The sequence below is a fragment of the Ovis canadensis genome, chromosome 11 (genome assembly GCF_042477335.2).
Source record: "Ovis canadensis isolate MfBH-ARS-UI-01 breed Bighorn chromosome 11, ARS-UI_OviCan_v2, whole genome shotgun sequence".
NCBI lineage: Eukaryota > Metazoa > Chordata > Mammalia > Artiodactyla > Bovidae > Ovis > Ovis canadensis.
This window is the reverse complement of record NC_091255.1, coordinates 44,500,978-44,516,445: the sequence shown is the minus strand read 5'-3', so window position 1 is coordinate 44,516,445 and position 15,468 is coordinate 44,500,978. Positions and strand designations below refer to the sequence as shown.

At 56.4% G+C, this 15,468-nt stretch overlaps 1 protein-coding gene across 11 annotated transcripts in view; it reads left to right on the top strand.

Moving 5' to 3' along the window:
• Nucleotides 1-15,468, top strand: part of CACNA1G (calcium voltage-gated channel subunit alpha1 G) — a 61,975-nt gene that overhangs the window by 44,592 nt on the left and 1,915 nt on the right. For 4 of the 11 annotated variants that reach the window (XM_069543105.1, XM_069543104.1, XM_069543102.1 and 1 more), the window contains 10 exons: nucleotides 1,521-1,574; nucleotides 6,458-6,609; nucleotides 7,369-7,478; nucleotides 8,183-8,316; nucleotides 8,602-8,672; nucleotides 8,799-8,877; nucleotides 8,971-9,092; nucleotides 9,427-9,780; nucleotides 14,485-14,662; nucleotides 14,991-15,160. In XM_069543105.1, coding sequence (XP_069399206.1) covers nucleotides 1,521-1,574; nucleotides 6,458-6,609; nucleotides 7,369-7,478; nucleotides 8,183-8,316; nucleotides 8,602-8,672; nucleotides 8,799-8,877; nucleotides 8,971-9,092; nucleotides 9,427-9,780; nucleotides 14,485-14,662; nucleotides 14,991-15,160 — 1,424 coding nt within the window. Of the gene's footprint in view, nucleotides 1-1,520; nucleotides 1,575-6,457; nucleotides 6,610-7,368; nucleotides 7,479-8,182; nucleotides 8,317-8,601; nucleotides 8,673-8,798; nucleotides 8,878-8,970; nucleotides 9,093-9,426; nucleotides 9,781-10,458; nucleotides 10,603-12,499; nucleotides 12,635-14,484; nucleotides 14,663-14,990; nucleotides 15,161-15,468 lie in introns of all 11 variants that reach the window. The other 7 variants (XM_069543111.1, XM_069543109.1, XM_069543107.1 and 4 more) reach the window with 5 other exon arrangements.

Genomic DNA, 15,468 nt, shown 5'->3' with positions numbered 1-15,468 from the left:
ATGATGCCAGTGGGAGCTGATGCACAGTCCCTCCCAGCCTGACTCTGAGAGGAGCCTCATGGGAAGAAAACCCCATTTCATTGCCCTGTGCCGGTATCCAGGGACCCTGACCTTGGCACTTGGCACCTTACCCACCCCACGGTTGGCGAGCAAACATCTTCAACCTGTGGCTGCCCAGTGTCTGTAGCTGATGGGCAAGGCCTTGGCAGACTGTGCAGATGGACCGTGGCGTGCAAACCCCAGACCGCTCCTTTCTCCCTGTTTCCAGCAAAACTCCCTGGCTTCCCGACTGTCTTTTTTTTTTTTTTTTTTTTTTGCTAAGCTGTTCAAAAATACCCACCCAGCTCAGGGAGGGTCTGAGGTCACAGGAACTCTAAACTCATGACGCTCTGGCCTTAGACCCTTTAGCCCTTCATCTACGACCTCCAACACCTCTTGCCATTGACCGGGTGAGGCCCCTACCCCAGGCCTCCTCACACTCCTACTATGGGTGGCCGAGACTAAGCGAAAGACTGCAGATTCCAGGACACGAGGCGTGAGTGCGGGTCCTGTTGTGTCCCCGTGTGTCTCCAGGCGTGTCTGCACTTGAGTCACCTCCCAATCTCAGGGCTCCTGCCTGTCTGTCTCGTACTCAACAATCAATCAGTGTAACTCTCTTTCAGTCGCCCACGTCTCTCTAAGTGTCTTTATGTGTGGGTTTTCCCAAGCTTTTGTGTGTCTGTCTCTGTTTCGTCTGCGGGTTTGCCCTCTTCTCTCCACCCTTTCACAAGCCGTCTTCCTTACGCTGATAAGATGTACGTGGTGCTCCGCGTTTTCCCTTTGGTTTGTTACAATGTGAGCACTATCAAGCAGGTGGAGGGCTGCGGTGCCCCCAGCCCCTGGCTCTAGGGCATCTGGAGCCAGGGGAGGGCTGTTGGGGGCTGTGAAATGGAAGCGGGCGGGATAGAGCGCATGCTCCCTGTGAGAGGGGTTGCTCCAGGGTTAGGACACTGACCTCTAGGCCGCAGCTCTGGGATAGGGGTCGCATCTTTGCTCCTGGTGGACGACTGAGGCTGAGCAGGCGTACTGCCCCCAGCAGCGTGCTCCCACCCCTGCCCCGCCTGCCCCTCCTAGCAGTCTGTCTTCTCGGCAGGACATCTGCAGATGGAACTCTTTTGGCAGGAGGTGCCTGTGGCCCTGCCTGACCAGCTGGCTCCCCTTCTGGGGTCTGCAGCCTTCTCAGGTGCAGCTGAGGCCACAGCTTGGGGAGTGGACATCTGTTCGGAGGACAGGCTCCCTCCTCTCCTCATGCCTCCAACTCCCTGCCCCTGTGACCCTGATGAGCTGGCCAAATTGCTCAGCTTCCTCAAGTGCCCTGTGTCCGAGCTTGGGGCTGGTACTTAGGGCCCGCCACCCTTGCTCAGCATGCCCTATTCATAGGCAGAGTGAGGGTCACAGCCCAGGGGGAGTGAGCTGCTGAGGGGGCCCTGCCCAGCCCACCTGGTCCGGTCAGTGACCAATGTCGTGTTTCATTCTTTTAGATCTAATGCTGGACGATGTAATTGCTTCCGGCAGCTCAGCCAGCGCGGCGCCAGGTACTGCGTCTGGGGTTGTGGGTTCCAGGGTATGGCCCCGGGCGGTCAGGCCCACGTCATGTGTGCGGGCGTCCTCTTTGCTCCCTCTCCATGGCTCACTGATTCTGCCTTCTCAGGGTGAGGGGTTCTGGGTTCTGTGGCATCCCGTAGGCCTGTGCTAGGTGGACAGGAGGTGAGGGCCTTCTCCCTCCCCTCCAGCCAGCTTCTCTTGGTGGACCCTCCTTGTCTGGCCAGGCTTTTGAGGCCCTGCTCCCAGCCCTCTGCCACCTCTTCCCATTCCGGTTCCTCCTCCTGGGTCACACAGTTCGATTATTAGAGCTGCAAATCTCTCCCGCCTCCTTTTGTCTGAACGGGAGACTTTGATCCAAGCAAGCAGGATGAGAGGAGCAGAGAGGGAAAGGATTTGTTTTAAAAATGTAACAATGAATAATTGAACAGACTCATCAATAGTTAAGTAATCACAGTGGCCACATCATTGCTACAAACAGCAGGAATTGGGACTGGAAGATCTGAGTTAGCCACAAGCTTCTCCCCCAAAAGCCAAAGATTTGGGAGTGAGTTGGGTCATTTTCTTTGAGAGCTGTGTCTCTGGGAGGGCCCTCCTGGTTTTGCCTGCACCCTCCCCCACCACCCCCCACCGGTCCTCTGGCCCCTGCTCTCCCAACACGGCCCCCAGACAGCGGTTCAGAGGTTTTGAGAGTCTGTGAAGTGTTGTGGGGCCTCATTACAGCCTCCGATGTCTCCACCCTGTGGTTCCCAACCTGATTGTCCCTGAGGGCCCCCCTTGTCATCTTCTACAACAGACCCCACAATGTAAAAGACCTTCTCTGAAGTTGAGAGCATGTCAGTAATGACTTTGTTTCACTGGTTTTGCTAATCAAAGGCACATCTAATTGCTAATCAGGACTTATGAGCTGCAGAATCTTTCACGTTGAACAATAGCAAAGACCATTTTGCTGTTAAATTAGTCTGTGGGGTCTTAGCACAGGCATGTGTATGATTGCATTTAAGCTTTTAAAAATATTGAAAAGAACCTCAGGACCCCCATGTGACTGCCTCCTCAGGCTGTTGAGGGCTTGGGACTCCAGACTGGGAACCATGGGCTGTACCTTTCTCTACTTTTCCAAATTCCCTCAGAAGCCAGCCTCCTGCAGACACTACCCTGTGGGTGCTGGGCTGCCTGATCAAAGGGGACCCCCTGAGCCGCCATTTGAGAGGTCATGCCTGGGGCCCTGGGTGGAGTGATGATGTTTGGCATTGAGAGACCACCCGGGGGCTCAGGAGGCTCCAGCCGCTTTGTATCTGGATTGCCTGGGCCCACATCTCTGAACTGGGCTGTACTGTGAGTTCCTGATGTTAAGCAATGAAAGGAGGGTGAGGGGACATGGCCTTCAGCTTCTCCCTTATGGGTTCACCTGGTCTGTACGCTGATGTGTCCACACAAACACACTCACACCAGAACACCATGGGTCTGGCCTCAGAGGCTTCTGCCCCAAGAGTCAACCATGCAGATCTCCATGGCCCCCGAGATCATCTTCTGACACACCCACTAAATGATAAGCGCTGTCTTGACTCTCACACTGCACCCCATTCCTGGGACATTCTGCCATGCTCCTGTGGGCCCAGGCAGGTCTATACACTGGTCACAACAGTGTCTCACCTTTCCTGCTGGTGATGAAGACTCAGAGACCCCAAACAAGGGCTCAGACCACCCCTATGCCTCTTACCTATACCTGTTGTTCCACATGGTCTATACTAGAGTTTTTCAAACTTTCCTGTGCCTAAGAATCCCCCAGAGGACATAACTGAGCCCCACCTTAAAAACTCTCACAGTGTTCCAGGGTAGGACCTGAGTGTCTACATCTCCAGTCAGCTTACAAGGCATGGCAATGCTGGTGCATCAGGGTACCCAATGGTGTGATGGGGATGAAGTCACACCCACTAGTCTGGAGTTGCTAGGAATCAAACATGTGCACCATACTTCCCTGCCAGCACCTCTGCCACCCTGTGCTGCCCCCAGCAGGAGCAGAGTAGCCAGATCCCAGGGAAAGGCTGAAGGGAAGAGTCTGCTTATCAGGAAAAAGACCTGGTCCAGCCCAGCTTCCAGGTGGAGGGAGAAAACAGGGCTGCCTCCAGCACCAGATCAGCTCCCCTCGGCCTCCTGTGGCACCTGCCTCCAACTTGCCCTCTCTCCTTTTACCAGGACCCACTGATCAGGCCTGGCTACAGCAGCTGAAGTTGGCCTCTGTCTTGGGGGCCTGTGTCCCTGGGAGTTACCCCTGCCTTCCTCCTATTCCACCGCTCCCCTTTGCAAACCTCTGCCCTGGCTGTGCCTCGGGCTCCCAGTGACCCCTACTAACTCACTGTGCCTATGGCTCTCACTCACAGCCTTGCACCCCCTCCTGCGCCTCTCCTCTACTCCTGCCCCTGACTGGAGGCTGGGCAGTCCCGGGGGGTGCTCTTCTCCTCACTGTCTGACTCTGGTAGTTTCTCTGCCTGAGGTAACTCATACAGGTAGGAGGCAGGGAGACAGGGCCAGGGCAGCCGAAATGCCAGTGACCACTGGTCAAGACCCCCTCCTGGGCTACAGCTGGAGCTGTCAGAGCAGCAGCAGACCCCCCAAGGCTTGCCCCGGGGGTCTTAGTTTCTTCTCTGAGCCCTGGTTCTTGCCTGTAGAACCGAGGATCAGAGACAAAACAGGTGACATCATCCAGAGCGCAATAGTGGGAGCCTTTGGACAAACTTCGAGGGCACCCTCTGGGCCAAAGCCCCGAGGCTTTGTGTCTAAACCCACCTGGCAGCTGGTGAGGGACTTTTCAGGTACTGGCTTGGTCGCTGCCTCACACATAACTCTTTGATAGGCCTCCTCTCTCTCTGTAAAACAAAGGGATCGGCCCAGGAGATGCTTACCGGGTTGGCCCTGGTGCACTTTGGACCTGGGCTCTAATGGAGGGATTTCTGGCAGCCTTGGCACCTGCTGGTCTGGGGTCAGGGCTGAGGGTGGAGGGATTCTGTACGCACCTCAAGGGCCTGCGACTGGTCTCTGTGAACAGATGCCCTGCCTCAGTCGTCCTGCCCCACCTTCCCTCTGGGCCTCCACCGGCTCCTTGGGCTCCTAGAGCAAGGCCAGGAGGAGGTAGCGGCAGCTCCATCTGGCCTGGGGCTGCCTACACAGACAGACTGGGGTGACAGGGTAGGGGGGACTCTCTAACCTGTCCTCTGCATGGTCTCAGCTAATAACAGGGCTAATAAGGAGCCGCTTTTTCTAACCTAATTGTATTCAAACATTTTAGTTAATTCTCCATTCATATTTTAGCATAATGGGATCGAGTGCTCTCGGCACTTATGGAGATTAATGCAGAGAAAGAGTTCCAGCTGCTAAGGCAACGCTGGGCGACTAGCGCCCTCTTGTTCTGTGGGTACTGAAGGAAGGAAGAGGCTGGCTCACCGGGTCTACCTGCCGTGATCGCATCGTTGTGTGGATGACCTGTGGCCTTATGTTGTCCCCTGTCCCTGGCCTCTTCACCCCATCTTCCTGGGGGCTCAGAGGGCCGCCTGAGCAAATAAAGTCATGGTTGGCTGGCCCATCTCTGGAAATAAAAATATGGCCTAATGCATCCGACAGTGCACCAGATCACTGGGACTTTCTGCCTCTCGGTTATCCACACCTCAAGGCTGATGCTGGAGTGCGGCAGCTGGTGAGGCTGAATGGGCAGCTCTTGGGCACTCTTCTTCCTTCGGCCTTTGGTGGGGGCCCACCCAGGCCACTCCTTGCCTCAGTTTACCTCTCTGTTTAATAGTCCTGCATGGGAAAGAACAGTTATAACCAAGCTGGCCTGAGCCAAAGCTTCCTGCCGCCCTGGCACAGTCCTCAGAGGCTACAGCCCTGGCTGGCTTCCGCCGTAGACTTCCTGAGGGGGAAGAGCTGTCTGGGACCTGAGGTTGCCCCCCAAGGCCCCCATGCGGTGCCTCTTCTTTCTTTGTGGTTGCCTCTGATGACATGTATCCCCAACTTGGTGTGGCCTTTCCTCACACCTGGAGGAGGGGCCCCCTGTAATCTCCTGCCCCCAGATTTGTTCTGCCTGCTTAGTAGGTCAACCTGGTATGATAATTTTTATAACTATGTGGTTCACTAATTACAAGAGAAATATGATGCCTCTGACAGATCTCAGACAGTGCTTCCTGCTTCCAGCCCAGCCTGCAGGGGAAGCTGCCCTGGTCCCCAGGAGCAGACTGGGCACTGCCTCATTAGAAACTGGGTGAGCCCTGTGGCCTCCCCTCTGCCCTCTCCTGAATGAGGGTTCAGGAGTCCCAGGCCCTGCCCCCACCGTGGGAGGCGCTCTGAGAGGGTCGGTGCAGTCAGCCAAGAAGACGTCCAATTTCCAATCTCCGGTTTTATCTCCAAATCCCAGCTCTGTTGTAATCTCCTCTGCTCCCCTCAAGAGTCTAAGCTTGGTAAAGGAGTAAGAGCCTTCACCTCTCCATTGATGGAGCTTCCTCTGAAGCCGATAAGATCAGTTGTTTTTCGTCTATTGATCGGACCTCACTGCAGAACGCCAAGTCGAGGGTGCTACGAGGGGCTGCTGGATTTTGGAGGCTGCTTCGGGGAGGGGGCTCACCCGGTGTCTACTGTAGGCGGGGAGCCCCGCATGTCGTGACCCCTTCTGTGCCCAACCACAGCCAGTAGAACAAATGCTTGAAGGGGAAACACCAAGAGAGGGGCTCCTGCCCAAAAAGAGCAGTGCGTGGAGCGCGAGGATGCTGATGACGCTGGAATGTTTCAGCTCTGGCATTAGAGGCTGGTGGCTGTCAGGGACTGTGGGTGGAGGGGGCACAGTGGGCAGGGCCCAATGGCTGCTCTGTTCTCCCTGCTGCCCCACCAGAAGCCCAGTGCAAACCCTACTACTCAGACTACTCCCGCTTCCGGCTCCTCGTCCACCACCTGTGTACCAGCCACTACCTGGATCTCTTCATCACGGGTGTCATTGGGCTGAACGTGGTCACTATGGCCATGGAGCACTACCAGCAGCCCCAGGTAGGACTGAGCGACTGGCCGTCTGGGCCCCACCTCGTCATGAGCCTGGGAGTGAAGCTGGCCCAGCCCGAGGCAGGGCGCCTCAGGCCAGTGCTTGGCCCCTACAGGGGACCCTCTTGCACCACTTGCAGGGACTTGCAAAGGTCAGTCTTGTCTTGGTCTGACAGGTGAGGACACTGAGGCTCAGAGAGGTTAGTTGACGTGACCAACTAACTGGGAAGTGAAGGACCTGGATTCTTCACCCAGCAGATACTTGTTACCTTAAATAAATAAAGATGTTCAGTGTTCTTGACCTGTGAGGATAAAGAAGGCAGATCTGTGCCTACCCTTTTGGAATTTAGATCCTAGTCAGTATCCAGCTCCAGACCTCACCTGTGATCTTGCTACTTCTCAAATCAGCTTCCGTCATCTGCCTTCCACATCTTAGTTTTCCCATCGGTAAAATAGGGACACTGAATTGACAATGCAAAGACCCCTTTCACTTCTAGAATTCCATGCCTTCCAGCACATTCTCATGTGATCTCTTCACCATCCCTCAAGGAGAGAGATCTTTCAACACAGAGCTGGGATCATACATGTGAATGAGAACCTGCTCTATCCTAGAGTGGTGGCCAATGACCAGCCATCATGGTGAGAAGGGAGGGAAGTTCCCCTTAGGCTCACACTGCCTCCCAGATCTGGGAGGAATGATAGAAGGATCAGGACGGGCATCTTCCCTGGGCCTTAAGAGACCTTGCATCTTGCCCCCATCCCTGCCAGATCCTGGATGAGGCTCTGAAGATCTGCAACTATATCTTCACTGTCATCTTTGTCTTGGAGTCAGTTTTCAAACTGGTGGCCTTTGGCTTTCGACGGTTCTTCCAGGACAGGTAAAGGGGAGTGGGGGGTGAGGGATGGAGGACTGGGCACATGTTTCCCAGGGAGATGCCCCAGGGGATCTAGTGCCTAAAGGCCTTTCTTGACTCTTCGGGTTCAGACTCCACTCCAGGACCTATGCAGGGCTGATGGTGCAGTGTGGGTGGGGGGATATCCAGGGCCTGGGAGATGGGAGGGGAGAGAGGGAGCCTGCCAAGAAAGGGCCTGGGGACAGCAAAAATCAGGGTGGCCTAGACTGGAGCCAGACTGCCTGGACCAGATCTGAATCCTGGCTCTACCACTTAGAAGCTGGTAACTTTGGGTAAGTTACTTAATCACTTAATCTCCCTCAGTTTCTTCAGCCATAGAATGGGATATAATAACTGCATCTACATCACAGAGTTGTGAAGATTTTGAGTTCCTATTTGTAAAGTCTATCAAATAGCGCTTGACACAGAGCAAATACTGTAAAAGGACTAGATAAAGAGGCAAATGAGTCAAAAGGAAACGCAGAGGGCCTAGAGCTGAAGTCCTAACCCTACTGTGGTACCAACTGGCTGTGTGACCGTAGCTAAGCCACGCCTTCTCTGCAGGACGGGAAGGCTGGCAGGCTGGCCTCCACTCTCCTTTCTGTGGCTGAGAATGTGCCACTCATGTTGCCACAACTACCCCCTCCTCTGCAGTGCCCCCTTCAGGGAGCTGTGTCCTGGGCTTTCAGGTGGAACCAACTGGACCTGGCCATTGTGCTGCTGTCCATCATGGGCATCACACTGGAGGAGATTGAGGTCAATGCCTCGCTGCCCATCAACCCCACCATCATCCGCATCATGAGGGTGCTGCGTATTGCCCGAGGTCAGTGCCGGCTGCCTGCCCACCATGGCCACTCTTCCAGGGTGACCTGCTCCAGGGGAGACAGCAGAGGGCAGCTCTGACTGGCTAGGGAGGAGGTGGGTGTGGGTTCCATGAGCCTTTCTTCTAGCCTCTGCAAAAGGGGAAGGGTGGGGGTGAAGCCATGGCAGCTTGGCTGGCTGGGGCTGGCTGTCCCACCAGCCCCGGCCCTGGCCCTGGCCCTGGCTCCACCAGCTGCGTGGCCTGGGACCTAGAGGGGCTGGCTCATGACATTGTCCTGTTCTGCAGTGCTAAAGCTACTGAAGATGGCTGTGGGCATGCGGGCACTGCTGGACACAGTGATGCAGGCCCTGCCCCAGGTAGCTGGGAGGTGGGAGTGGGTGGGAAGGGTCCTCTCGGGAAGGAGAGGGTGCTCTCCAAAGGGGTGGGGGAAGCTGGCTCAGCGATCTGGTGGCGCCTTTTCCATTGCTCTTCCTCTTTTCCAGGTGGGGAACTTGGGACTTCTCTTCATGTTGTTGTTTTTCATCTTTGCAGCTCTGGGCGTGGAGCTCTTTGGAGATCTGGGTGAGTTGGGGTGGGGAGGGCAGAGGAGCCAGGGTTGGGGACTCAGGGATTCCTGGGCTAACTCAAGCCTCTCTCCCCTTCCTTCCTCCTCAGAGTGTGATGAGACACACCCCTGCGAGGGCCTGGGCCGGCATGCCACCTTTCGGAACTTTGGCATGGCCTTCTTGACCCTCTTCCGAGTCTCCACAGGTGACAACTGGAACGGCATCATGAAGGTGAGAGCCCCCACAGTGAGGCCCCTCCCAGGGCTGGCTCTGGCCTCAAGGAGATGGCCCCACTTCTTGGCTCAGGTTGAACCCGATGTGAACAAAAGCATGTAACCTTCTAGCCTCCATGCTGGAACACTCCGGGACTCCCTCTCCCCAGGACATTCTCTAAGTCACACCTCCCAGGACAGTGGCTAATGCTCTCCTGCCCCTCGGACACCAGCTCTCCCTCCTCCTGCCCTTCCTTGTCCCCTGCAAAGCTCTGTGACACTGGAGACCTGACTTCCTGTGAAAGCTCTGTCCACTGTCTTCCCAACCTCACTCTCCCAACCTGCCTCCCCAGGACACCCTCCGGGACTGTGACCAGGAGTCCACCTGCTACAACACGGTCATCTCCCCCATCTACTTCGTGTCCTTCGTGCTGACAGCCCAGTTTGTGCTGGTCAACGTGGTCATTGCCGTGCTGATGAAGCATCTGGAGGAGAGCAACAAGGAGGCCAAGGAGGAGGCTGAGCTGGAGGCTGAACTGGAGCTAGAGATGAAGACGCTCAGCCCACAGGCCCCCTCACCACTGGGCAGCCCCTTCCTCTGGCCTGGGGTCGAGGGCCCCGGCAGCCCTGGCAGCCCCAAACAGGGGGCCCCACATGCCACACCCCACACTGGAACAGCCTCCCACTTCTCTCTGGAGCACCCCATGGTGAGCAGAGATCCCCCCTCCGCCTCTAGAGACAGGTGCTGTGGGTGCTCAGTTGGTGGGTGGCGTACAGGGAGTGGGCAGCAAGCAGACCCTAGGGCTCCTCCTGAATCATCTGACCCTCTGCCTCAATGCGGAGAGGTAAGCAGGCCCTAGCCTGTCCCCAGAGATGGCTGCCCACACTTGCAGCGTGGGGCCGCCCCAGCAAGCCACTGGCACACTTGCGGGCTCATCTGTCCCGGTGCCTCCAGCTTGGCTGGGACTTCCCTTCCTGGCTTTTAGGTTCAAGGTCATTTTCTGTTTCCTACCTGTTTCTCTCTTACCCTTGCCCTGATTTTGCCAAACTTCCTTCCTCCCTGACCCTCAACCTGCCTGAGGCCATCTCTCAATCTTTCTTCCTGATCTTTTCTTTCTTTCCCCTTCTCTCCCTCTGGGCGCCCGTTTTCCACCTCCTATCTCTCCGTCCTCCTCCCACACCTGTCTCTTGCCCACCTTCCCCACTGCCCCCTTTGTCTCTCTCTGTTGTTACTGTTACGTGTGTGCGTGCTTGTGTGTACATACCTGTGACCTCCTCTTTTTCTCTGTCTCTTCTCAACCCCTGCCATGACGCTTCCCATCACTGCTCCTCTGACCCTCACTCCCCTGACTCTTTGGCTCCCCTTATGGGCTGGCCCTCCCCAGGAGAGACAGCTGTTTGACACCATATCCCTGCTGATCCAGGGCTCCCTGGATGGGGAGCTGAAGCTGATGGACGAGCTGGCAGGCCCAGGGGGCCAGCCCTCTGCCTTCCCTCCTGCCCGCAGCCCAGGCGGCTCCGACCCACAGGTTACTGTGTCCCTGTGCTGTGCCCCTTCCCCTGACTGTGCTGGGCTGTGCCATGCTGCGCCATGCTTCTGGGGAGGTGGGGCTCTTTCCTGCCCACTGGGTATGTGGGGAAAGAACAGCTTTACTTAGCTGAACTGGGCCTGGCAGGAGGTGGCCAGGGGTTCTTCAGGCTGAGATCCACCTCTGGAACACATAGTTGGAAGGTAGGGATGCCGAGATAACACTTCTGAGGGAGAAGAATAGATGGAGGAGGGGTTTGGAGAGGGCAATCTTAAGAAAGAACCTGGAAGAAAAGAGGAGCAGAAGACAAGTTGTCAGTGGGTTAGCAGATGGTCAGAGTGATGAACAAGATCCAGGAGAGGTGCTCTGGGGGTGAGTGCAGGTGGCCAGGGGGCCCACTGAGGGGCATGTCTTAGGCCACAGTCTGCTTCTTTTCTGGACCCACTGCCCTCCCCACTAGTTCTGTGTGGCAGCCTTTTAAGCTATGGAAACCGCTGGGCATGCTGGACCCTATCTGTAGCCTGTGGCTTCTGACCTGGCCCTGAGAGGGGATGGAAGGCTCCAGTCAGGAGTGGGTTCAAGGACCTCGTTTGAAATAAGACTTGGCTTCTTCCCCAAGCCTTGCATCTTCCCACAGCAGCACATGCTTTTCTCCTCCAATCCCATCTCAGTGCAGTCTTCTGCTTCCTGGGGTCCTCTTCCTTCTCCTCCTGGGACCTGTCTCGCCACCTTTGACCCCCTTCACTTGGAGGTGCACCCTAAAGCCCTCCTCCTAAGTCACGGACTGTAGGAAAGTCCCTGGTAGACCCAGAGTGGAAGCAAGGAGACAAGTTTCAGCCGAAAGCCTAGTGTTCCATGGGCCATGATGGATGATGGGCTGGGCAACCAGGTTCCCAGTACCTGGGACACCTGTTAGCCTGATCAAAGAAATGGACGTTGATCCTTAAATAGGAAGAGACCTTGCTCTAGGGTTCCTGACCTCTTCTTGGATTCAGGCTCAGATAGACTATAGGGTCCTGAACCTGGCAGTGACCTAGAATGATCCCTGAGAGATCAAGTCCATTCTTGAGTCCTCTCATCCTGAAGGAAGGTCATGGGGAAAGGTGCTGGGGGAGAAGAAGATGTTGAGAAGGTGACCAGGCAGTCAGCTCATCTGGGAGGCATGGCCCCACTCTCCTCCAGGGTCCTGCAGGCACTGAAGCCCAGCTGCAGATCCCAGGTGAGCCAGCCAGATGGGGTACTAGCCCAACTGAGTGTGCCCAATTCAGGCCAGCGACAGGAGAGCCCTCCCAGAACCCAGGCTGGAGAGGGCAGGTGGAGGAGGGCCCAGGAGGGGAGATGCCAGAATTCGAGGGCAGACCAAGTCCTGCCAGGCTTTTGGAAGCAGAGGGAATAGGCAGAAAGCGGCCGTCAGGCTGGCAGCTTTGTCCCCAGCACGCCCTACGCTGCTCTGTCTTGCTGGGAGCAGAGAGGCACTTTGCGGGCCTTTCTTCTTCTTCTTCTTTTTTTTTTTTTTTCTGGTATCTTCTTTATAAGAGTCAGAAGCCCTCCCAGCTCCCTGCTCCCTCCCTGGATGGTGGTAATGTGGGAGGGGCTGTCAAGATTCCTGCAGCATCTTTAGAACGTTTCCCTGTCTCCTCGCTTTGTCAGTGGCTCCAGCTCTTTCCTGCCTGTGCAGCCTCTCTGATCAGAGCAGGGGTTTGAAGTGGGGGGAGGGGAGGTGCTCTCAGTTTACTTGGGAAGGGGGTGGGAAGAGAGAAAGGAGGGACCTTCTCCTTCTGCTCTGTGAACAATGGGAAGAGGGACTCTGTGTGTGTGTGTGTGCGTGTGTGTGTGCACATGTGAGAGTGCGCACTGTCCTGGTTTCTTATGCCTGATCATCTCTCTCCCTGTCTAGATCCCTCTAGCTGAGATGGAGGCTCTGTCTTTGACGTCAGAGATTGTGTCTGAACTGTCCTGCTCTCTAGCTCTGACGGATGACTGTTTGCCTGATGACACTCACACACTCTTACTTAGTGCCCTGGCGAGCAATGTACATACACACAGCCCCCACTGCTCCCCAGCCCCCCAGGGGCGGGCTGACTGCAGGGGCTCCGGATCCCTTCCCCCTCACTCTGCCGCCAGCCCCACCCAGAGGCAGCACTTAGTGCCCCAGGCTTTACTAAGGTCCCCCACTGTGGACAAAGAAATTAAATAAGATTCAACTGGGGCCTTGCCCAGAGGGCCCAGGGGCAGCAGTTGTGAAAGGGTTAATCCAGATACCCAAGAGGGACAGAGCTCAAAACAGAGGTGTTATCAGACAGCTGACCAACGTGCCTGTCTGGCCACAGAGTTGGTTTTTGAATTTGGAGCCCCTTGCAGGCCAGCCCTCCCCGTCCCTGCACCCCTCCTTCCCACCTCCCCTTCCCACCTCCCCCCAACATGAGCCATTCACCACCACACAGTGGGTGAGAGGCACATCTCTGCTGCTACCATCATGCCCTTCTCCACCCAGTGGGGGGGGGGGTGTTCCTGTCTCCCCTGTCACTGTCCCTGGGTGTCCCCACGTCCAGAGGAGCTTCTTTGTGTTCTGACAGCTTCTCCACTTTTACCCAGCTCTCCCATCCACATCTAACAGTGAGCAGCCCCCTCCTCCCTACCTTCCCCTCTTCTTGGGACTTAAGGAGGGACAGGGGCCCATTTCTCGCAGCAGGGCTCTGTTGACCACTGATTCGGGGTCCCTGGGGTTCTTGGAGTGGTTGGCAGAAGTGGAGCCTGGGGCTGAGAGAGGAAGCAGAGGATCCAGACTGTTTTCTGACAGTCATTCTCAGGCCTGCTGGGACTACTTACCTGGCTGAGTCTGCAAGGGGACAGGAATCTATGGCCTCTCTGAGAACTGGGAATGGACATGAGAACTAGAGATGGAGAAATCTCTTGGGAACAAATTTTGTTTCCTTCTGTCTGGGATCAAAAGCTGATGACTGCCTTTCTTTGAAATTCGATTTTAAAAAATCCACTCTCATTCTAGTCTGTCCACTAAGGGAGGACCTGAGACCATGGTATCCAGGCCTTGCTCACCACCCACCACCTGCCAGAGTCATTGTTTAATTAAAGAGAGGTGGGGCGGTGGGTAAACCAGCTGTGACCCATCCCCTTAGTGTTCATCCATCATTCAGCTCACATTAACCTGGCCCTTGTCTAGTGCTGGGTGCTGCGGCTGCGTTAAGAACTGGATGATCAAACAGCCTCTGTTCTGCAGGGAGTCTCTGGCTGCCTCCTCTTCTACTCATTGGGAAGGTCCTCCCCGACTCATCAATCCCCCCACAGCCCCAGCGCAGTGATTGAGATAGGGAGTATGTGCGTGTTAAGTCGCTTCAGTCATGTACGACTCTTTGTGACCCTATGGACTGTAGCCTGCCAGGCTCCTCTGTCCACGGGATTCTCCAGGCAATCTCCAGGTGGGATGCTGAGGGCGGCTGGTGCTGTTAGCTTTTAACTCTTCACTGTCCAGCTTCAGAGCCTCTCAGTGAGGCCTTGAGTATGAGCTCTTGGGCTGCCTTCAGGGCTGGGGGCTGGGGGCTGCTCTCCCTCCTTTGAACACCTCCTCACCTCTCCGTCATCTCCAGTGGGAAGCTCCAAGATGTAATATGAATAGTTTTCTGGGGGCAGGGCGTCCTCCTACCCACTTCCTCTGTGTTTGGAAGGCTCATCCATGTGTCTGGTCCTTCTCCCCATCCACATTCATTCCATCACCACCTTGTCCAGGGAGGGGATGGGGGCCAGGGTCTGGACAGGGCGGTGGGCTTCTGAGTCCCATCGCCTAGCTCTGCCTCAGTCACCCAATCTGATGCCCCTCTTCCTCCTACTTCCCCCCCCCCGCCCCCCGCACTGTTCCTTTTGCAGATGGAGTCCCCCCCTGAGGAGGTGCCCGTCATGCTGGGACCAGATCTGCTGACTGTGCGGAAGTCTGGGGTCAGCCGAACGCACTCTCTGCCCAATGACAGCTACATGTGCCGGGATGGGAGCACTGCCGTGGGGTCCCTGGGACACAGGGGCTGGGGGCTCCCCAGAGCTCAGTCAGGTACCAAGGCTGGGGGCAGGCCCGCTTGGCTCACACTGGGAGATCCGTCCTTGCCTAAGCTCAGTCCTGCCCTCTGGAAGGAGGGGTACTGAGGCAGCCAAAGAGGCCTCTCCTACCTCTGAGGAGCCCCCAGCCTGAAGGGGTCAGCTGCCCCTGCCTGAGGAAGCTCCCAGCCTGAGGGGAGCGGCTTTCAGTCCAGGGTGGGGATGGGGTGGTGAAAGCAGGGGCCTCAGCTGGGGGAGAGTGGACAGGGGATGGGAGGGACTCAGGTGGGGGCCAGCACATTGACTGTCCAGGTCTTTTCTCCCCTCACCACCTCCCCTCACAGGCTCCATCTTGTCCGTCCACTCCCAGCCAGCAGACACCAGCTACATCCCGCAGCTTCCCAAAGATGCACCCCATCTGCTCCAGCCCCATGGTGCTCCCACCTGGGGCACCATCCCCAAATTGCCCCCACCAGGCCGCTCCCCTTTGGCTCAGAGGCCACTCAGGCGCCAGGTGAGCTGGTATAGTGGGTGGGCAGGGGCCGGGGCTGGCCTCTCTGCTGGGAATCCTAGGCTGTTGGTGATGATGAGGCTTGCCACTTCCATTCTCCCAGCAAACATTTATTGTGTGCCAGTGATGTGCCAGACTGAGTTCTAGATGCTGGGGACACAATTCTAGGCAAAGCAAAGTGGTCTGTGTCCCCTTGGGGACGCAGAAGAAGCCAGAGACCAGAGGGGGTCATGGTTGTCCAGGGACACATGTCAGGTTGGAGATAGAACCTGGGTCTCTGGATTCCCTGTCCATAGGCAGAGCTGCCCAGC